General features: G+C 38.9%; 2 protein-coding genes across 6 annotated transcripts; one reads left to right on the top strand and one right to left on the bottom strand.

The window, feature by feature from the left end:
* The first annotated feature begins 94 nt into the window (after positions 1-94).
* Positions 95-22,640, top strand: LOC113665295 (cartilage oligomeric matrix protein). 5 transcript variants are annotated; one of them, XR_016185745.1, is made up of 26 exons: positions 106-271; positions 2,287-2,340; positions 4,881-4,987; positions 5,841-6,095; positions 6,945-7,282; positions 7,639-7,762; positions 8,194-8,384; positions 8,576-8,657; positions 8,904-9,040; positions 13,644-13,781; positions 13,924-14,001; positions 15,053-15,211; positions 15,646-15,753; positions 15,989-16,096; positions 16,847-17,006; positions 17,304-17,422; positions 18,007-18,059; positions 18,371-18,456; positions 18,996-19,091; positions 19,383-19,797; positions 20,129-20,177; positions 20,416-20,612; positions 20,832-20,906; positions 21,400-21,500; positions 21,608-21,750; positions 21,969-22,640. XR_016185745.1 is itself a non-coding variant. In XM_089203438.1 (26 exons), the coding sequence occupies exons 3-26, from the start codon at positions 4,912-4,914 to the stop codon at positions 21,980-21,982; spliced, it is 3,066 nt and encodes a 1,021-aa protein (XP_089059564.1). In that variant the 5' UTR covers positions 106-271; positions 2,287-2,340; positions 4,881-4,911; the 3' UTR covers positions 21,983-22,640. The 5 variants fall into 5 exon arrangements, 3 of the variants coding, with proteins under 3 accessions (XP_027036767.2, XP_089059564.1, XP_089059567.1); XM_089203438.1 differs by having other exon boundaries at positions 19,383-19,561; XM_089203441.1 differs by lacking the exon at positions 106-271 and adding an exon at positions 1,777-1,936 and having other exon boundaries at positions 19,383-19,561.
* LOC149046469 (beta-1,3-galactosyltransferase 5-like) lies at positions 10,289-12,420 on the bottom strand. The gene is made up of 2 exons (XM_089203442.1): positions 11,841-12,420; positions 10,289-11,168 (listed from the first exon to the last, which is right to left on the bottom strand). The coding sequence occupies exons 1-2, from the start codon at positions 12,305-12,307 to the stop codon at positions 10,421-10,423; spliced, it is 1,215 nt and encodes a 404-aa protein (XP_089059568.1). The 5' UTR covers positions 12,308-12,420; the 3' UTR covers positions 10,289-10,420.
* Positions 22,641-23,012: the final 372 nt, after the last annotated feature.

Genomic DNA, 23,012 nt, shown 5'->3' with positions numbered 1-23,012 from the left:
CATAAATATTTGTGTTCTTCAAAGAGCTGTAAAAACACTGAGTATCCCTTGCATGCATTGTTTCTTTGACGTTTCACGCTCGAATTAATTTCTCACACTCCATTCGTTACGCTTCGGCTGCGTTTGCGCAACGTAAATCGAAGTGGTGTCATCGAGACAGGGAAAAAGTCTCGCTCTACTTTAACAAGCTTGGCAATTAAGATCTTGGTGTCGCCAGAGCGTTCTCATCGTTGTTGTTACTTTGTATATCAAGTTTATGTTAGCTCTACAGGTAAGAGGCAATCAAAATTTGTCTTCATTCGTCACAACGTGACAAATTTTTTGTTCATTGAACTTTAAGCGCCAACATACTAATGCGTAACGTGGTGTATTTTCTTCACGGTTTACACGTCGAACTTTTAACCTTACGTTGACAATACGAAACAAAAAGATTCAAAAGTCAATTTTCTTATGTCAGTTATTAGTTCCCAGAATGGTTTGTTGTTAATCAGATCTATCGATAAACTTCAAATGTCGTATACCTGAGTAATTGCTTACGAAATGCTTTAAACTGTACTGAAGTTGAAGTTGCGAACGGCAGCGCTACATTTGTTTTAGAATTTCGTGTAGGCACCGGTGTATTCTCGATGTGCTGTTGTAAAAATTCTCATGCGCAGAGTTTTGCATACATTTCGCTGAGATATGTGCTGATGGTTGCTTTGACTCTTAACACGTATTTTACAGTGTTTCGCTCTTGAGTGCATGATCTTAATCACAACGAGGACAAAGAAGTTCACAATTCTAATAAAATGTAAGACTTGTTGAATTGGGACAAGAGAATCGCGAAGTTAAGAAGAAAGGAAAGTAATGCTTTCTTAGTTTTTACTCAATTAACGTCATACACAACAGCTGCCGTCAATTTTCACAAACGAGCCTTAATGAGCTGAAGGTAAACATTTTTTGAAATCACCATTGTCTCATCAAAGCTGCAATAAAAATCACCATTTGTGTGTGTGTGTGTGAGGCGACTTTCAAACTAAATCAAGCCGCGAGAATTTTTATATCATCTCGGCTCACAATTTGGCTGTATCTCCAAGAACTAAGTGATAAAGGATGTGACTTTTTTGGAGGGTTCAGACTTCATTTCCGGTTGACAAGTTATGTCAACACACTTATGACAAGTTCGTTTCTTCTGGAAGCTTTTCCTTTAAACAAGGGCTCAGTTTTACTTGGTGGTCTTTCGTTGTAAGCTCGTGTTTACATCTCCTGTTAAGCCTGGTGGTGTCTGCTTAACAAGTCACGAGCTTGTAGAAAACGCTCTCTGTAAGTGGTTGCAATGTTCTAAACTTTTCATTACTTATGGATATCACCTATGGGATGATATAGAGACCTTTCTCGAGAATATTTTAGGGTTTACTATCAAAGTGCAAACGTAAGATTAAAAAAGCGAGCTGACAAAATGACGTGGGAGAGAAAAAAAGTGAGTCTTGTAAGTCGGTAATGATTTGAATAGAATGTAATTAGGGTTATTTTGAGGGCGTTAATAAATATTCTTTTCGACCTAATGAAAAATATCAACATCCCACGGTCTCATAACATTGCCTGAAGGCAAATAATATGCGTGATTGGAGCAGGGAGCCATTGTAAAACCAAAGGTTAGGAGAAAAAGCTTTGAGGGCTACTGAAAAGAAAATATTTATTCATTTGTCGTTATTAAGCCTAACACAAAAGGAAAAACAAAATCAATCAGATGACAAATGTACTGCATACAATAGTTTGTACATGATAACTCTTTCCAGCTAATCAAGAAATACGTATTGCTACACGATTCAGTCCTTCAAGGCAGTTACTTTAATTGACGTTGATAGAGATATTAAGATGCAGTAGATAACCGCACGGTTTCCATAAATGCCCTTAAGATAAGGAAAACTCAGAGTAGTGGCGAGGGATTATTCAGGTATGAAGTGCATGGTTCTTTTTCAGCGGTGGCCTGGCCAGACCTTTCCACGTCGTATACAGTGTAAGCAAACAAAATAGTTTCTAGCGCATGAAAAGTTTAACGTGATCATGTTGTAGGTATGATTCTTCTCAACAACCGCGCTAGCAAATTATTTTGAAGTCATGAAGCGAAGCACAGGTTCTGTGCCTACTAATTTAAGTCGGCAGTTCTTTACGTCATGTTTAACCAAATGGTTACACAAAGGAGTTTTATTCCCAGAATAAAAGTTAGAATAAAGCACGCCCTCTGGGCAGAATAACTATTTCTTAGTTGGATTTCAATATAACGTGGTTGTCTTTGCATGACAGGAAAACAGAGCCAGACAAACAGAAACTGATGATTTTCATCTACTTCAGTAACAAGTGAGAAATAATTGCCGTTGTGCTTTGTTAAATGCTTTTTGATCCCTATTACTGCTGTTATGAAAGGAGTTGGTTACGGTAAATAGATCACGTTTGTGTTATCTTTCCAATTAAATTGAAAACAGAGTTTTGCCTCATATTTAGAAGGAAAACAAATTCTCAGCATTATCCATATGGCAGTCAAATGTCGTTGCATTTAGTCTGATAAAGAGAGGAGTCAGTTGGACTGAACACCTAATACCAAGTTTACTGCAAAATTGAGCTCTCACATCAGACAGGTCCTGACTCACTTGTTCAGTTCTAAGTGATAGACATTCCACTGAAATGTGACCCTTTCAGAGATATCGTCACTACTTACTTATCGATTGTCCATCTATAAGGAATTTGGTTTTTCAAGAAAAACATTGGAGGTGCCATACTTGTTTATGAACAGCAAGAACTTACTTATGAGGAAAAACTCGATCATGATGATAAATCACGCTTCAAGACTAGCTGGGTTCACGCCAGCTCCAGCAATTTTTCTCTATTCCAAGCTTCAAATAGGTGTGTTGTCATTTTACGGAAAGAATTTCAATGCTAAATTCAAAGCTAGAGGAGATACGTTGACTCGTCAAACTCCTAAACGAGAAAATGATGAGTGGAATCCTAGGCATTTAGCTCCGATTAGGTGAATAAACACACCGCCCTTTCTATTTGCGTGCACTTGGCAAGCGTAAGACCATGGGCTAAGCTAGTCTAGTTACAATGCTAGTACTGGGAACTCAAGGAGCTAAAAAAGTCTCATGTCTCGTCTTCTTCGACGGGTTACTGTATCTATAAACATGTCTAAATTACACCAATCGTTTCAACGTTCCTTACAGGTTTTTTCATCGGAGCTGATCACCGCGCAATAATAATAACTGTACGGAAGAAGCGACCAATGGCAATGAGCGTCATTTTATTTCTGTCTTTAAGTTTAATTGGCCCGCAAGATTTGATCTCCAAATGATCTTGAAAGCAGTCAGACTCGGCACATGGCGTACATCAAAGTTCCTTAATTCCTTATCGGCTTAACAAATCAAATTCTCAAAGAGTCAAAGTTAAAGAGGCCAGGTTACACATGCGAAGAAACTTTAGAATCGTTTCTGATAACACTGCTCACTTTTGAAGCAATTATCCCCGTGCTAAAGACCTTTAGCCTATCACAGATACTTGTTGATAAACTAAAACCACACGTTCAGATGTGTTAAGGATTAAAATAATTTGAATTTGAGAAAAATTGCCTCGCATGAGTAGAAATACATAATTTAAACAAATGAGTTTGAAGCCAAAGTGTTTATTTTGAAGTAGTTTAGGTTTCGGAAACCGTAAAATGTCTGGAATTTGAAAAAAAGATTGACCTTACTTCAACCGAGCGTTTCTTTCTCTCTGGTGTGGTTTTTGAGTCGATGCCTGGCGGTGATTTAGGCGGGTTTTAGATTCTCTGCTTTTTCTTGACGCCTGTAAGAAAAACAAATTTAGAAACGATAACCAAATTACTCGTTATGGAGTTGCATCTCTGACGTCTTTTGGTCTTGAAATGCAACTATTTTTTCCAGGTAAAAATTAAGTTTCGTAATGGCAAAACGAAGAAAACACACTTGTACAATATATCGTGCTTAAGTCACCTGTGCCTTTATGCGTTAATCTAGCATCCGATCGGTTGTAGGTTCACATGCGAGGGGTCTGGGGTTTTTTGTCCATATTCCTCCTGCCATTGGGGGAATGCTGCTTTGTTTGTAATTTTTCAGATGTTAATTTCTTCCATTTGTCAAAGAGAGGGATCCCTTCCCTTTCTCGATTTTACGCCTAAAGAGAAGGTTTATCACTGACCCATTCGAGTTCTTGTCGTATTGTTTTAAAAGGTTGATGCGTTTGATAAAGAAAATGAGATCTCGTGTCAGATCTGAAAACAACTCAGTTGTCCTTAAAGCTATCTCCAATTGCAATTTGACACAGTTATACCAAGTTTGTCCCCGTGATTACGGCGTGATTGTTGGGATTTCGTTTCAATTTGGTCTCTTTCGTTTTTAATTATCTGCACTAAGTCTGAGGTAACCTAGACGCTATCGCAATTAAGTCACTTATGGAACTGAAGTGACCGGGAAACTACTTCTTTGATCAGAACTTTTCAGGTAGCAGTTACATAACTAGAAGAATGTTTAGCAGGTAATTTAGTGTTAACAACTGAGTTGAAAACGTAAATTGGCCATCGTAAAGGGTAAAAAAAGCTGACGTTTCGAGCGTTAGTCCTTCGTCAGTTAGAAAGAAAACAGCAAAAGAGAAAGAGAAACCTCACAATGACTGTCAATTTAGCGAAAAATTACCTGCTGCACAGCTGAATTTAAGACCAGATTCGTTTTATTTTTAAGCGAAAACCAAGCATGCGTGTATGCATTTGATAAAGTTAAATTGTACTCAGCATAGACAACATTCTAATGACAAGAAAGAATAATTTAAGGTTTTCAAATTTCATCTACTCCAGTTAAAACAGCAATCAATCCTCATGTTTTCTTTTTCAGACTCTTTGGCTGCTCTAATTGATTAGTGAGGATGTTTTCTATTCAGCCACTTTTGTGTTGTTTATTTGCTATCGTCTCAACGACTTCCCTGACTCCGGCGACAGCGGGTAAGTTCAAGCAAAATTATTCTGTAGGGTTCTCCTTTCTAGTTTACGCAAAAACCAGTGCGCGATTAACTATGATCTTTAATATTATGGGCCATGAATAAGTCGCTACGCATTTTACCCCGCTTGGATCAGTAAGAGGGACGTTGTCTTCTATTTCTACTGTGTTGGTTGTTGTTTGCCAAGTGCCGCTTATTTTGAAAAGAAAAAGCAAGAAAAAATAAGAGAGGGCCAATACCAATGCTTAGGATTTGATACCGGCGAAACTGTGGTCGGATCGGGAAATATCGATACTATCGAGAGGAGTAGATTTCTTTCTGATACCGCACCTGACCTGCTCAGACTTTGTCTTCTCCCGCACGTGAGTTCTTCTAGTCATTTCCTGGAGGCAAAGAGCGCGGTCACGCGTAGAGGACAGTGTCACATGTAAGTGGCGTGTGAATGCTGCAAGAGTGAAATGAACAACGATCAGTTCAAGAAATGTAAATTTTCCATAATATGTTCTTGTGTCTGTGTTTTTCACCTTACTACAGAGTCCTGAACATCAATAATAAACATATGAAGTGCAAAAAAACTTGTATTTGCACTAATCAAGAAGACCACGTGTCTTATCAGTGAACTCAATGACGTCACAGTTGCGATATCGTTATCGAAGAGAAAGGTCATCATTGTGTTTGGTATGGTACCAATTTGAGAAACGGTATCGGCCCAACCTTATTCACTAGAGACCGTCCAACACTACTGTGCCTTGTGTTACAAACGTTATCACTTCTACGTTGCGCGCATGCATGTAGCTTTTAAGATCCTGTTTCATTCTCTCTCCTATTTAATTATATGTTTTATCTTATTTCTGTAGCGGAGATAGACCTTTTTGAGGTTTTTGGCATCAATTCCAACACGGAAGGCGTAAATCAGGTTCAGGGCCTTTATAGAGAGACTGGTAATGCTTTCAAAATCGGAAAACACTTGCCTAGAATGGAATTGTCGAGGCAAGTCTTAGACACAATCAGACGAATGTTGATCAAAGAAAGACAAATTGTTGTCGTTGCAAACTTGAAGGTCAAAGATTTTTCACATGGAACACTTTTCTCGATGGACACCAAGATCTCAGGTACGTTTTTTATCATCATTCCTTTTTTGTAATTTGACAGGCTTTAAATATCTGCAGTTTAGTTCGGTTGGTTCTTCCATCAACCTTATCAATCGCCTTTAGCTAGCGGACGCGCTTTTCGTGTTGTTCGTGTTGCTCGGAAATTCGACGGAATAAAGTAATTTTTAAACAATGCGTCCGTTATATACTTCATGCTCCCTAACAACTAAATTTTGGCAGAGTTCATAGGGTTCTATATGGCTAGAAAATTTCAGTTTGACTGAGTTTTCGCTCGAAAGAAATAAAAAAGAAAAGAATTTATAAAATAAAAATAACGGAATAGAAGAGAGACCAAAATATAATTCGTAGCCAATTTTTAGAAAAAAATTAGTGAAATTAGCCCCTGTAATTTAAGTTTTAAAAAAATAAGCTGTGTAACTTGTGATACCATTGTATGTAGTGTTGGTATTGTGATGTAAATAGTGTTAGTGTTTTTAATGTAAGTACCAGAAATGTAAGTGAAGTATCATTGTAATTAATGCATCTACTGTAACGTAAGTAGTATCTTTTTTGTAACTCTGTAAGGAGTTTTTGGTTTTGTTTTTTCCGTTTTTGTTCTGTTTTGTTTTTTCTTTTGTAATTAAATCATTGAAAAAAGAGATCAGTTTGTCGGTTATATATGTAGAAATATTGAAGAAGAGGAGGAGGAATTTTTAATAGCTTGTTCACTTCACCACAAAGTAAACAGGGAAAAAAATTAGTAGTTATTGCATCATTTTTTCTCTTCAATAAATGGGAGTTCTGTTAAAGAAAAAAAAATCCCCAAAGGTTTCATAGACAATAAGTTGACTGATTCAATTGCCTATTTAGGGAAAACTTTACTTTCCGTATGGATAAGCTGTTATCGGACTTGTCGGCTGGGCATTACCTACCAAACATCAGAGTTAAAAATCCGGGAGGCTTCATTTCACCATATCGGAGCGTTATCTGATGGTAAATGGCACAAAATCGCATTGCGCATTTTCCCGCACAGTCATCCCAAGAAAACACTTGCGGGTCTGTACGTGGATTGCAAGATGCGGGGTCGAAGACAGCTGCTAATGCAGATAGAGGAATTTTTCCCATCTTCCTCAAAACTTTCTCAGGATATCGTGTTCCTATTTGGGAGGAGAAGTGGAAAGACAGACAGTGCAATGCTAACTTGGAAGGTATGGACAATTATGGTGCAGTGCATGATAGAGAGGGTACAAATTTAGCGCAAAGCACTAAAGATATAATCGTATAATCGTAATAGACACTGCTAGCGCCCTGGAATCCGTAATGGAAAGTTCGGGTTCGAGCCTTGGGTTCATGAATGAAAAAGAAAAAATACAAACAAACTAACATTTCGGCAACTACCGGTACTTTGGAAAAACGACCTCGCGTCAGGTTCTCTTTTTTTCGTTTTTTCTTGAACAGGACAGTGCCGCCTCAATTAATTGAGGATTGATTTTTCAATGAATTAATGACACATTCCACTTGAAGGAATGAAAGGCTGACGATCATTTGTTTTTCTTTTTTCAAGGGAAGCCTTCAAAACTTCAAGTTTGTGTTTGACAAGCAAGTGGAAGAGTTGATGAACAGCACAAGTTGTCTGTCTCCCAATCCATCTGATTTGCTGGAGGGTGAAGGAGAACTCTTTTCTGCTGGTAATTTGTACATCAGTAACGTTCCTAACACATTTCGTATGTCTGCTGATATCTGTTCTTTTCATTCATAACTACGGCTTTCTCTGGCTCAAACTGGGGACAAATAGAAAAATCTTAGACTTTCGGATTCCGCTCTCCGTTGCTCTCCCACAATCTTTATATGAGAGCTCTATGGTGAGTTAGGCCAGTAATATAATGAGTTCATAGGCGACATGTACGTTTCCTGCATAGCTCTAGGATCAGAAATTTTAAAAGCATCATGTTAGTAACAAGAATAAGAGGAAGGGTAGATCTTGGGGTCGGTCGTTGAGTGCAGGAAGACGGATTTATTTTGTCAAGAACATGAAACGAAGACAAATTCTGAATCTCCCACAAGGAATCCACGTGATTGACAGATGTGCGCGTCATTGCTAATTTTTCTTTCTTGTTAGGTTCCTTGTACTCTCCCCAGATACGAGGCCAGCCTAGGACGCCATCGCTGGCAGCCCCGGGGGCGCCTTCCTTGCAGTATTCCACTCAAGATTTGATGATGGTCCTGGTCAATATGCAGAAAGAGGCACAGAGACGAGAAGAGAGTCTCCAGAGATCACTGCTGCATGTGAAGGAGAGATTGCAGTCCCAAGTAAGCCAAGAACGTTTCTAAATTATCATTTGAAGCTTTAGTTCTATAAGAGAAGAGAGGGGAAGTTATGGACAGCTCAAGATTGAACAGAATTGCGTTCCTTTCAAGGATTTGGAATTTACAACACAAAGTGGCTTAGGTTAAGCCTTGGATTTACTTGAGTTATGCTGTTTGTCCCATTTGTCTTTCAGTCTGACGACCTGACGTCAATTAAGAAAACTCTTGAAAGCGGTGTTTGCTCCAGAAGGGCTTTCTCGCCAGGAAGAGAAAATGGTAATGATGAAGCTTAACGACTAAATTTAAATAGATAACCAATTCGGTAAACCTTAAGCAAAAAGAGTCGGTTTTTACATCCTTATACTTGAGATCAATTCTTAATATTCGTTACGAGGAAATCTGCCTCAAAACTTTGAATTTTTTTAAGTTAGACAACGATTTCCTTTCATACATAATAGTGTTGTTGAGTTTAGATTGACGTTTTGCTGATTTCTCTTTCTTGATTTTGGTTTCATATTTCAGTGGACAAGTGTTACTTGAAGCCTTGTTTCCCGTTTGTCGAATGTGTAAATACGCCTGATGACGGGCTTGGGTTCAAGTGTGGCGAGTGTCCGCCGGGATACACTGGGGACGGGATGAGATGTGATGACGTTGATGAGGTAAATAAACAAAGATGAGATACGATAAAATAGGATAGGAGAGGATAAAGGGAAGAGAAGAGATAAAATGAGATGAGAAGAGAAGACATGAAGAGAAACCTTGTTTATGTAGCAAGTCTGATAACGATCAATCAAGTAGGGTTTTATCCGTTTTATTGTTCGATACTCGCTGAGCAAACACAACAACGTTAGCATGTTAGCCTTTGACTGATGGAAAACTTCAAACATGATTCAAAATGAGCTGCAGATCTCTTTGTGGTTAAAACTGTTTGGAGGCATTATATAATAAGAAGTTCGTCTCCTCCTCGGGCGTTCTACCAAAAATTTTTCGTTCTTTTAAACTTTTACACGGGTCCTTATTAATTCATAGTGTGTTACTAAAGCAGACCAAAAGGAAACACGGGAGCAACCTTGAGTAACTCCTGGCCATTGTCCTTGAGACACATAATTGAGTGAATCGAAAACTCGGGACACCTAGGTTTTTTCTGACCAAACTTGTCTGAACCATGATTAAAATTTGTTTTATTACTGTTTCTTGGGTCGCTATGAGGAGTTCAAGGAATTTCATCCCGAATCTGAAACAGCATGGGGTAAATACTAGTTTACACGAGAAAGGTCTGGTATAGCGCGTATCGAGGCAACAATCTTTATAGAATAGCTCGCGGTATTTATAACAGTGGTTCTTTCTCTTCTTTTTAACGTATTTTTGCATCTGATACAATATTTACGAGAACATAAACAATATCATCACCCTAAAAGTATTATTACAAAGCCGATTGATTGGTCCAAAGACATATCCGTAAAAAAAATGCATCAAATCAACACAAAGGATAGCATTTTCTTCTTTTGGATTACAAAGCAGATATAAATTTACTTTTCTCGTTGACCCAGAGAGCTTGCTTTTTGTTTTTCCTCCGGTCAAATAAATCCATTGCTATGTTATGGAATGTCACGTTATTCTGTATACTTTTCTTTTTTTGTGGGTTTTGCTACAAAATCTCGAAATTAATGTTCTCTCTCGCAGTGGACAGTGTTGCAGCAAGAAATTGTGGAACGATTTTTTAATTATGTTTTCGTATACATAAAAGTACAACAGAGGACGAATTGTCCAATTGAGATCCTGTTATCTTTAGAGAAGCAGCTTTATGTGGATTAGGTTTAAGGTTCTTTTGTTGCATCTAAAATAGATAATAATCAACAAAATTATGCAGATATTTTTAAAATAACTTGCAAATTTTTTTAAACGAACATACTTTTTTACCATCGCATCGAACGTAATACCGAGAATAAGGTCGATTGAATCAGAAAAGATGTTGGTCTATAGTTAGGAAAGACAGCCTTAAAAGGTATGACCGCTTCACCGATGAATTTCAATTTGCCTTACCAAATCTCATCATCAACGAAGTTGTCATCTTCGCCTACTCCATATTTGATGTGCTGGCAAATCGTCGGTACATGCCGTAAAACCAAGACATTAAAATGAGTCTGAATTTGAAGTATTCCGGAAACTCTATGAATAACTAGAGGACTGTCAAACCTGCACAAGCTGTATCCCCCTTCCTTACGATAAACAGCTTTCCCCGTTGAGAAGGGTATAAATCGGTCATTGTTTAGTAAACTGACCCCGTTGTGCTGCATTAAAGCGCCGAAACATGCGTCTTCGTTGGGGAATAACTTCACAACTTTTAAAGCGGTGGAAAGATTTCTCAGCAGATTTCCACTAAACACGTAGCCTGCCCCGGCTGCGTACGGGGGATACGTCGGCCGGGGATAGTCTTTTTCCGACACATAAAACTTGCTCTTTTTATCCCGATAGGGTTCCTTAGCAAGGAGAGCAGCCCCCACGTATAGAGGAGTATTTCTTGAGTACATGCGGTCGTATTTCTTGAGCAATTTAATAACCTCAAGTATGTTGACGAACGAGTCTTCATCTGCCTTCAAAATGTACCTTGCCTGACAGTGTTTAGATGCCCATTCAACTCCAAAAGCCATTTTTCTTGATAAATTTCGGTACGAATCGATGAAGTTTCCAAATACCAAATCTTTGTGGTGATTTGCCTCGACCTCAAGCAGCTCATGTAAGCGTTTATTCTGCGTATGTCCAATGAGGAAAACCGTTTTCCACAAACTAACGAGAGAAAGACAAGGAAAAATAAGGCAAAGTCAGGAGCAAATCTCAGAGACAATTTTTATTTTCTCCTGTTCATTTTGCTATCATAGTTTTTTGATTCATGCAGAATGGCCCTTTTCCTCGATTGCCATAATCCAGAGTTTGTACGTACAGGGCCTAAAATGGTTTCACGTGACGATGTCTGAGTGAAAGAAAACAGATTTGGCCAAGAGAATATGATATTCTGTTGATTTGGAGGGTTTGGTTGTTCAATTGTAAGAAATTTATCTATTCATTTTAACTAAAGACACGGGAGGCGAGATGACCGAAATATTGACAGATATTGCAATTAAATGAAGAAGACTCAAATTAAAGTTTCAACGCAATCTGGGGGAATGTTAAACTACCTACTCTTTACCAGTGAAGATGCGTATTAGATGAAACACGAACGAAAAATTGAAACTTTTGTTTACGCACTCGTGTAAATTGAAAATTGATTATAAATGAGCTGGTACTTTGTAATAAATTACCCCCATCAAGTAACGCAAAGTAATTAAATGTTAAAGCACGGAATCTGAAAGTAATTCGTAAAAAGTTGTCTAAGCCAAAATTTCATGTAGATTTCTATCGGACAAATTACAATCTTTTCATCGACTCGCCTGACCCCGCATTTACTGGATTTCTACTAACCTTGGATTTAACTGCTCCCCTACGTTTGCTGCATTGATAGTGTTTTGCGGTCGCCCCCAAGTAAGACGTATGGCTTCTCTTTCCATGAAGTTCTGCGGCGTTGTATGAACCTCAATTAAGAGGAACGGTGTGGGCTGACAATCCGGAAAGGCGATGGAATTTCTTCTATATCTGCCTTGCTTCTTATGAAATGCAGCTTTCTGATAAGTTTTACCGACAGTTTCTTCCTTAGCTTCATATCGTCTGAATGTTTCTTTGATCTCGACTCGCAGAGCTTTGAGAAAATTATAGCTACTCGGCGCTTTTTCATGAATTAAGACACTTTCACTTTCAGTTACAGTTTGGTTGCCTTTTTTGACTGGTGATTTTTCATGGTGTTGATAAACCAACACGAAAACATTCCCAACTGCAATCAGAAAGACTAGACACGGTAGAATTATGAGTTTTCGCTTGAACGCAAGTCTCATTGTGATAGGTACCAAATAAAACGCCGAAATGCCAAGAGAAAATCGAAGTATCAGTATTATGAATTTAAAGACGAACTTCTTTGAACCTTTTAAGCGCTAAAAATTGCCTTTAAAAGCTTAACCAAAGCAAACATTATGACTAATATAATTGGCAGATAACTAAGGAATTACTTTAGGAGCAAAATGTTACCATGGAAATTAGTGACGGTTTAACGACCCTCTTATTAATTTGCAAAAAATTATTGTCTCTAATTTGTCAATGTTCTTGTTTCGTTTAAAACCGATCTCTGTCAAATTATTTCAAACGTGTAATAGCGCCTTTTTCTCACTTCGATTCTCTCTCTATTGTATCAAATCGCTGATGGAGCAGACTGAATTAGCTTCACCTGTCGAGTAAAGCTGCCACAAAAATATCATTATAGATACATGTACAGTAGCAAACGATGAAAGATCTCAAAGAAGATTAATAACTCGGAGGAAAGTACCTATGTGAGGATATCTTTTCTAGTCTCACACATTATTGTTATGTCATTAGGATGGAGTGGGAGTTAAATTATGTTGTGTGTTTGTCACGTTTCGCTTTGTTTCGTTCTTTGTGGTTATTATTTGTTTAACGTTACACCACAACTCTCCTTGCCTGGGCTAACATTCAACCAGGTTATTACACAATTTCAGTTAAGCCGAAAAAGGTTCATGTTCTCAGCTGATACCGGAAGTATTTATAAAATAACTGAGATGCTAAACCTATCGTTTATTTGTAAAGTTAAAATCACTGCAGGCATAGACTTTTTAAAATTTATCTCGGTTTACCGGTGTAATTACCCACGCAGGATATCGGGAGAAAAGGATAAAATATTGTAAATCACGAGCTGGAGCGAGTGATTTACAATTTGCAATCTTTTCTAGTGTTTTTCCATCCCGCGTGGGTTATTAAGCCGGTGAACCGAGAGGAAGTGCGGTGTATTGCTTAAATGAAACTATTTGGAAACGATAACGAATCAACGCGTCAGTTTCAGACCGATTTTTCTCAGTTATCATTTGACGACTAAGCGTATCCTTGTAGATAATGTCTTAGGGACTTTTCGCGCGGTGCGCAGTGATGCAAAATCAGGTAATCTGCTGAATAGGCGCTAAATTTTTTGCGTTCACAGGTGAGAGGCTTGACTTTCTCTATGCTCTCTCCACGCTTTCGCTACGCGCTACCTTTCCTCCAATTGCCTGAAAAAAAAGAATTTTATTAGCTGTTATGCACGCTTTCACCTAGGATGTGTTACGAGCGTACCCGCCGTGGAGGAAGAAATTTCATTCTCATTTTGTCGTTCTGTTTTCTCGTCAGTGTCTATATTCGCCCTGTTCACCGCATGCCACTTGCACCAATCTCCAGCCGGGCTTTAAGTGCAGTGCATGCCCTAAAGGATTTCTGGGTAATTCTACCGTGGGCATCGGCAGGGACTTTGCTGAACACATCAAACAGGTAAAGTTAATTTTCCATTTTTAGCAAATTTTATTCCCGAGCGACAAGGTTCGTAAACTAACAAACATTCAAAAAGACATATTCTCCAATTTACTACAGCTGACAATTTAGCGTTAATCCCCTTTGAATTTTTTACCTCCAGCTTTGTCACGACGTAGATGAATGCAATGACGGTAGAAATGGCGGTTGCTCTGTTTTTTCCACATGCATTAATACACAAGTAAGTTATTAATATTGATAACGTTTTAAAAAAAAAATTACGCGCCTCTGATTGGCTGAAAACGTGGGCATTCCCATATAACACGAGTGCAAAGTTGTAACACGAGTGCAATTACAAATAGCACGCGCTCGCTTTCAAAATTTCGTCTGTCGAGACTCTACGATGTTTTTTCATGTACAGTATTAACAAATATTCACATGATTTCTCTTGCAATTTGGTGTAATAAGCACTTGTAAATTTTTCAAAGACTACAAATTGCACTTGTCCCAAGGGCTCGCGCAATTTTGTAGTCTTTGATAAATTTACTTGTGCTCATTTACAACGAATTGCACTCGAACTCATGTTACCTAAAGTATACAAAAATTGTCATAACTAAACTATACTGAATTATTACGGTCATTATCAATGTCATTACTTACATTATTATTATTAATATTATTGCTATTATTATTGCCATCATCATCATTATCATCATCAATACTTCCTTCTAACTGAGTGTGAAGTCCTTATTGTATGTTACGGATCACGTGAGCGGAAAATAACAAAGTTCCGTAACATACAGTACGAACGAGAAAACGATGCCAGCAAGATATTCTTTCTATCTCTGAATTCAAGCAGGGGAGGGGGGAAGCTTTTAATTTAAGCTAACTTTTGAAATTAGCAGCAAGGCCCGCTAAATTGACCAATCATAGCGCACATGCTAATTGAGAGATATAATTATTATTGTTATTACCATTATCATCAGCAAAACAGTGATGAACTCAAAGTCTGTTTTTTCCTTTTAGGGATAGATCTAACCTGGAAAAATGAATAAATAGATAGATGAATGAATAGACATACGAATAAGAGAGTGAAATTCTCCTATAACCTCTAAAATTGTTATTTTAATGTGGGACACTTTTTCTTGCCTCGTGGTAACTCCCTGCTCGGAGGCCCCACTGTTCCGGGGTGATAACCTGAGTAAGAGAATCGCATTTTCTTCATTATCTCTCCATATGAGATAATTAACAGATAACGCTCTTAATTGATGGACTTAAATTTCATTTTGCAGGGAAGCTATTCTTGTGGTGCATGTCGGGATGGATATGTCGGAGATCCTCACAGTGAATGTGTTCGCGTCAAGTTTTGTTCAGGTGATCCCAAGACAAATCCTTGCGGCCGAGGAGCGGAATGTATACCAACCAAGGAAGGTGCAGCTTTTGAGTGCAGGGTAAGAGAAACTGTCTCAAAATTTATTTGTTATTATTTTTTTTCTCATCCTGTTCTCAGTTTTTTGTCCTTTCCTCACCCATGTATGTCTTACTTTGTTTCTAAGGGAGGAAAAGAAGGAGGAATCCTGGTAACGAGTTAAGGTTCAAAACATGTGCGGCGCAAAATTATGGAAAGAAGTCGTTTGTTGCGTTTGTTTGTTTGTTTGTTTCTAATTGTATATAGCCATTTACCCAAAGACTTAAGTTAGTCAGGTAAAAAGTATAAAAGCACATTTTGTGAAAAATTATTGCTTTGGTTTGCTTGCGGTTACTCCCACCCAGGCTCAGTTGCGGTATATTTATAGTATGATGGGCGAAACTGCGCTGACCTGTCCATGTTCATCGTTCTTCTCATTACTTCTGTTAATTTTAACATCGGTCTTCCTTTTAACAGTGTAAACCTGGCCTGGCTGGAAATGGATTCGTGTGTGGTAATGACCAGGATATGGACGGAATTCCGGATGAGAAGTTAAGCTGTACTGGAGATCCTCGTTGTATGAAGGTAAAACCACTCCGGCAAAAAATGAAAACACCAAACCATCGTTTCCTGTGGGAGCTTGTGACTGTCGTGGTTTACTTAGTCTAGAGCCCTGGACACGTTTTATAAGAAAATGTATCTATTCGTTCGGAAAATTATGACCTATAACCTTCAAAGAAGCTTGTGGCTCAACAATTCCCACTTTTAAAACTTGACCTTAAAAATTAATAATCAATCTTCGTTTATTTCATTCTTTTAGGACAACTGTAGAAATGTTCCAAATTCGGAACAAGAAGACGTGAACAAAAATGGTGTGGGAGATATGTGTGAATTGGACGTGGATGGTGACAGATTGGCAGATTTTAGGGTAATTGGTTATGTGTCCATGTTAGGGAATAGTTCTTTAAGTCTCTCTAGTGCAGGATTGACGAAGCTGACAACATCTTCTATTAATTGCAAACGATCGTGAGGATGTTTTGGTGTATGTGAATGGGGGACCGTCGAGGCCGTCAAACTCAAATAACAATCTTTTAAGACTCCAGATTCCTTTTAGCCACACCCCATTATCCAGCACAGGCCCTGTTAGGCCAAGTGAATGCATGTCCCTTCCCCGTCTAAGGACTTTTGAAGCTGCATTGACTGCAAGGATGAGTCTACTGTCTTTTATACCAATCAAACCGTTCTGAGCTCTAATTTACTTTTCAGTGCTCGTTTTATAAAGCATCATTTCCTCAGTTTTCGTGGTCACCGGATAAGATAAATCGTCCTTAAGTTTTTACGTAATCTGACTTTATCACACTCGGGTAATAGACAGTGAATTGAACACATTTATTATTTATCACACTCGCGCTAAGAGACTGTGAATTGAACACACTTAGTATTTGTCACACTCGGGCTAAGAGACAGTGAATTGAACACATTTAGTACTTGTCACATTCGGGCTAAGAGACAGTGATTGAACACATTTAGTATTTGTCACACTCGCGCTAAGAGATAGTGAATTGAACAAATTTAGTATTTATCACACTCGGGCTCAGAAACAGTGATTGAACACATTTAGTATTTATGACACTTGCGCTAATAGACAGTGAATTGAACACATTTGTTATTCTTGTAGGACAACTGCCCGCATGTTTTCAATAGGAATCAGAGAGACACAGATCGTGACGGGATCGGGAATGATTGTGATAACTGTCCAGACATTCCGAACCGTGAACAAAACGACGCGGATAGTGATGGGATAGGGGATGCTTGTGACCCTGACATAGATGGAGATGGTAAGCAGTGCCCGACCCCCTTCCCCAATCAGGCCTATTGGATTTTTCTTTTTTTCTTTTACTTCCCGTCTGAAACCAAGAAAAATTTAACGACATGGTCGCATTTGACCTTTTCTATTAAGGTTGTGTCAAACAAAACTGTCTGTGTTTTCAGAATCTAAATTTGGACTTCTACCTATTAAAAATCTCTTAATCCGCCCAACGTAACGTATGTTTAGGGTGGGGTGCGAAAGTTTGAGATCAGATAAACAAGCAGGATATTTCAAAGCACTAATCGACCTTCCTCTTTCTCTGTAGGTCTCAGAAATATCTTCGATAATTGTCCTGCGGTTCCAAACAGAAAGCAAGCAAATAAGGATGGTGACGCTTTCGGAGACGCGTGTGACAACTGCCCCTTCACACCCAATAGTAATCAAGTATGTAGGCCGTTCGTCAGAGTTGATACATTTCTCCTGTTTACATCTCTTTTTATGCTCTTTCTTTTGTTACTTTCCCATTCATTTACCAACTCCTAGTCGAAAGGAAAGGTCCGGATTCCAAGCAAGGGTGGAACATTTTGTCAGGCGTGATACTTCTCAGCATTTTACAATGCCTTTCTCCATTCAGCACCCAGAAGTAGAAATGGGTACCAGCAAAAATATCAGGACAATATGATGAATTTATGAATTTGGTTTGAGGGGGAAAAGCGGTCACCTTCGATGAGCGAACATTTCTTTCAGAAACACTACTGGTAACTTTATGCTAATGAATCCCCAGCTAAATCCGGAATAAGTTCCTGCAGAACAGAACCAGTTGTTCCTTTCTTTCTTTCATCTCCCCCCCCCCCCGTATATATATATATATATATATATATATATATATATATATGCGTTGTCCTCGACAAATTTTGTCAGCCTCCTACTTCATCTTTTCAGTCTTTCGCTCTTGCTCTTCATCTATGTTCTCCTTAACCTCTTGAGGCGTCTCTTTGTTTGATTGACCAAATTCATTCCTTTGCCAGAATGACAAAGATAATGACGGCTGGGGAGATGCTTGTGACGTAGATCGCGACTAGTAAGTATAATTAACCAAGATTTGAAATCCAATTCTCGCAATTAGTGAACGTGTACTTGTTTGATGGCCAATTGTGGGATTTAGAATTACTTCAATTCAATGTTCTATAAATTTCTTTATTCTCATTAACCCCCTTCTGTACACTGTATTAGAATGTTATGGATAATGAATGAAATTAAATTAAATTAAAGGAATTTTAGATGTTATCTAAAGTCTATAAATTGTTTTTGTTGTTGTCAATGTTTTTATCTATTTAGAGAGAAGTTATCACGGCCAATGTAAACAAGTTCTCAATATACTCTTTCTTTCAGTGACAGTGACGGCATAGAGGACAAGTTTGATAATTGTTTGAGTCAGGAAAACCCAGATCAACTGGATGCTGATCAGGATGGAAATGGTAAGAAAGCAATTCTCAAGTTTTTCAGAGGGTTTGAAAGGGAGGTGTAGCCAGAAAACAGAGTGTTTTTTGAAAAGGCTTAGTTATTAGTTAACAGGAAAGGCGCTTCGTTCCTTCGTTCCAACGATCCTTGGTCCCTTTGTCCCTTCGTCTCTTCGTTCCTTCGTTTCTTTGTCCTTTTGTCCCTTCGTCCCCTCGTCCCCTCGTCCCCTCGTCCCCTCGTCCCCTCGTCCCCTCGTCCCCTCGTCCCCTCGTCCCCTCGTCCCCTCGTCCCCTCGTCCCCTCGTCCCCTCGTCCCCTCGTCCCCTCGTCCCCTCGTCTCCTCGTCCCCTCGTCTCCTCGTCCCCTCGTCCCCTCGTCCCCTCGTCCCCTCCACTCGTCCCCTCGTCCCCTCGTCCCCTCCACTCGTCCCCTCGTCCCCTCCACTCCTCCACCCCTCCAACCTCTGTCACTTCGTCCCTCCGTCCCTCGTTCATTTGTCCTTCGTTAATTTATGCGACATACTAGACTAAGTGATTGAACGTTTGCTTCTGCCTAAGGTGATCCATGCGATAGCGATGACGATGGAGATGGGGTACCTGATTACAGGGACAACTGTCGACTGGTGTTTAATGTCGATCAAAAGCAAACCAAAAGTAAGTTATATAACATGTACGTCCCTTTTAAACCTTTTTTGATCAAATCTAAACTAAAAGTAGTTACAGTACACATTGAAAACACCGTATTTGCAAAGCGATCCAATCAACCAAGAAACGGACGTCACTTGCGTCAAAAGCTGGAGAATATTTGAACGGTTTTTCCGGTAGACATTTATACTCTGGTGTGGAATTGAACAAGGTGTCTTACTCAAAGACACAAGACAATGACCCGATTAACCCCACTTCAGCGCTCCTACATGCTGAGCTGCATTGTCATTCTGTTTCTAGGTGATACATACGGCGATGCTTGTATCGAAGACTTTGATGGTGATGGTGTGCACGATAAAGAAGATGCCTGTCCAGTCAACCCCAGAATAACGCGAACGGACTTCTCTTTGTACCACACTCTGGCTATTGACCCTGAGAGCACCAAACAAGAAAGGCCCATCTGGAAAGTGAACAAAAAAGTAATATGACATAATCTTGTGAAGGAAATTCTGGAGGAAGATGGGATCTGTGGCTGGGAGAATTCAAAACGAATGTTTGAATTATTCAATGTATTGTCCTCGATTGAGAAGCGTGCATCTATTTGGTCAAAAATTACGTCATGTTTTTACCATAACCGTCTCATGCTCAACTCGTTCCCAGTCTCTTATCTCTTCCTCGAGGGTGGAGAGGACCCTGGAAACGAGGTTGACCCCAGGTGAGGGAATACAACACTGAGGCACCCTCTTTCAAAAATGGCCTCTGTGTGATTTTTTTTTGATAGATTAACACAAAATAAAGCTGTTGCCTTGATAATCACCTGAGGATTTTTATTGTAACTGCTAAATCGTCTCTGACATTTTGATAAATATACCGGCTGTAGGTGATCGCCTTTTATGCCCGGTTTGTTAGCCCGTTTATTAATTTCCACAGATTGTTTATTTTTGTTTTGTTTGTCAGCTGCTCCCGTTTACCAGGTAACGATGAAAAAAGAAATATACAGAGAGAATTTAAGGCACTGACTGAAGTCTTACCCTTTTTTTCTTCAGGGCAATGAAATACAGCAAGCTGTGAACAGTATCGCGACAATGCTTATTGGTAATTGGAAATAATGGATTTTTTTATCATACTTTTGCAGTGTCATGCCCCTCCTCCCCGCAACATTTTTTGCCAATTTCAATAGCCGTGTTACTGAGGATTTGAAATGCCTCCTTGGGTATGATTGAGGAAATAAAAACTACAATCTATTTTCTTTGGATGACAGCCTCTGTTTTAGTAGCCTGCTTAGGTGAAAAGGATAAAATCCGCTGATCAAAATGATTCATTTCTTGTTCAGGAAAGCAGATATTCCGTGACGTGGAATACAGTGGTACGTTCTTTGTGAACACAGAATCTGACGACGACATCATAGGCATTGTCTTTGGATACCAAAGTCCGAAAAAATTTTTTGTGGCCTCATGGAAACAGAAGAGGCAAATCTACTGGGACACTAGACCGATAAGAGCGACGGCAGAGTCAGCAGTCAATATCAAGGCGAGTGACTGTGGTATTCCTGTGGTTGTCCTAAATTTAAAATAAGGTCGAGAGAGAATATAATGCGAAGAAAGGAAAGCCCTCGTCAAAAAGCCCTGTATTGTATATCTATCCCATATAAGTTATTTGATTACTGCAATTGGTAAAATTCTGAAATCCTTTTTATTTTCAGTTTTTTCTAAAATTTATGATTTGTTTATTTATTTATTTATATTCTAGAAAATTAACTCTATAAGTGGTCCGTCGCGCATGCTGCGGAATGTTCTTTGGCATACGGGAAACGTCTCAAATGAGGTTAGTTTTAAGTGCTGTGTTATTTGAGGGTTACGCACGTGAGTGTTTCAAGCTTAAACTTTGGTTTATTTGGAATTGTAGCACAGTGATATTAGTCACTAAATAAATCTGATGGAGGTTTACATACTTATTATAGTCACACTTTTTATTCATCCCGTTGAGAATTTTCAGTGCCATTTTTGGTGGGTAATATATTGAAGGTTTTCAGAGAGCTTTCCTTTTCTTCTAACTGTTATAATTACTATCATATCATCATCATCATCATCATCATCATCATTGTAGTCGCTATCATGATCATCACCATGATAATTATCTTTATCAATATTATAATCGTTATCATTATTCTATCATTGTAATGCATTGAAATGTTCAGAGCACCTTTAAATACCAAACTTGCTCCCCCACTCACTCATAAAACGACACTTGGTGTCACTCTTCCGGACAAATTTTTAAGGTAAAGGCTGATTCATCTCATATTGTTCTCTTTTCTCAGGCGACTCTTCTCTGGAAAGATCAACAGAATGGTCACGGCTGGCATGATAAGACAGCTTACCGATGGCAACTGGTTTATATGCCGTCGAAAAGTACCATGAGGTAAAAACCATTGGCCCTTCGTTGATCTCCAGTTTCCCAAAACAAACAAGCGTTCCTATCTTAGGGACTAAATTTTAAAGTTTTTTTTTCACTCGTTTGCTCTTCAGGTTAAAAATTTGGCGAAAGTACAACAAGCTAATGATGGATAGCGGTGTGATAAAAGATCCTGATATTCGTGGAGGTAAACTCGGCGTGATGTGCTTTTCACAAGAGAAAATTATCTGGTCTGCGATATCTACACGTTGTCTGGGTAAGAGAAATCGGAAACTATTATGTTGAATTTTGTGAAAAGGGGAAATGAATTGTTCGTGTAATTAACATAAAGCTGTTGAGTCCTGAGTATTTTTTTGCTTATTTTTTTCATTCTGCTCTTGTTGATGTGTCTGTATAAATATTTCCTTATCAGTCCACAAGTTGTTATACCATTTCTCCAAAATATTTTTCAGCTGTATATGCGTTTTCTTATAGATCCGCTATATTAGAAGAACTCCTACCTGCTTGGATTAAGACAAACACTGGATAAAATCTTTGGAGAGGTCTTGATAGTTCAGTTATATTTTAAGCGAGTACAATTTATTGTTACGAAGAGAGTAGCCTTTGCCGTGGACTTGTTGAAATAACTTATCAAGTGTCGACTATTGTGTCACTGGACGAGACTATGACAAGGCGATGCTGATCACATGGGAACTTTGCTCTCAAGTTCCAGCATTCAATTGGTGTTCACGTGATAGTTCACATGCTCTCAGGCAATGGAGAAACGGACTCGTATTCCGAGTTAGAAATTCGCGCGAGTAGCGAGGAAGGCCTCACCTCGAGGTTAGAAATTCACGCGAGTAGCGAGGAAGAAAGCCTCGATTTATAAGCATGAAGCTACCATATCAATTTGAATGATAAGTATTCTAGTACAGTTAGCTTAGAACCGTATTAAGATTTTCAGTAAGGCTCAGGTAAGGCCACAAAACAATTGTTAGGTATTAGAACGACAAGTTTTTTTTTTTTTTTATTTTTTGGCAAACTAGAATAATCCATCATGAAACAGTGGGATAGCTAACTGTACCTCTATTTATAACTATACCAAGATATGCTCCCCGTATGTATTTGTATATAAAAGCAAAAGAGAATGTTTGACATCTTTAAAAATCTTGGACATTTCTTTCCCGCGACTCCCCTTTCTTTTCGACAATGCTTCTTGCTTTTCGCGCGCCCATCATCGGCGAAATATGCAAGCTTTCTGTTCCGTCGTTTTTTTGTTTGTTTGTTTGTTTGGTTTGGCTTGTCTTTTTGTTTGTCAAGATGGAAGTCTCGTCAACTAACTTCTACCAGGGTTGAAAGCTTGGAGACCGAAGCACAATTTTCACGATTTCCTTTTCAGTTTTCTTCGTTCCAAAGCTGAGGAAATGATAGTCGATCTCTCGCCCCAATCCCTAGCTTAATCTATACCCAGTCTCCTTAACTAAGCGCACGGCGCTGGCGAGTCCCCCCCCCCCCCCCCCCCTGCCTACACATTTCGTC

The sequence above is a fragment of the Pocillopora damicornis genome, chromosome 4, assembly GCF_964200805.1.
Source record: "Pocillopora damicornis chromosome 4, jaPocDami1.2, whole genome shotgun sequence".
NCBI lineage: Eukaryota > Metazoa > Cnidaria > Anthozoa > Scleractinia > Pocilloporidae > Pocillopora > Pocillopora damicornis.
Note: the sequence above shows the minus strand (reverse complement) of the source record. Positions and strands in the feature narration are given on the sequence as shown.

What these genes read in the sequence shown, in the direction of transcription:
- LOC113665295 (XM_027180966.2), top strand. Translation starts at nt 4,912, where the DNA reads ATGTTTTCTATTCAGCCACTTTTGTGTTGTTTATTTGCTATCGTCTCA. An exon ending in GATGGACACCAAGATCTCAG is followed by an intron (nt 6,096 to 6,944) that starts GTACGTTTTTTA and finishes TTGCCTATTTAG; the next exon opens with GGAAAACTTTACTTTCCGTA. An exon ending in GATGTGATGACGTTGATGAG is followed by an intron (nt 9,041 to 13,643) that starts GTAAATAAACAA and finishes TTTTCTCGTCAG; the next exon opens with TGTCTATATTCGCCCTGTTC.
- LOC149046469 (XM_089203442.1), bottom strand. Translation starts at nt 12,307, where the DNA reads ATGAGACTTGCGTTCAAGCGAAAACTCATAATTCTACCGTGTCTAGTC. An exon ending in GGGGAGCAGTTAAATCCAAG is followed by an intron (nt 11,169 to 11,840) that starts GTTAGTAGAAAT and finishes TTCTCTCGTTAG; the next exon opens with TTTGTGGAAAACGGTTTTCC.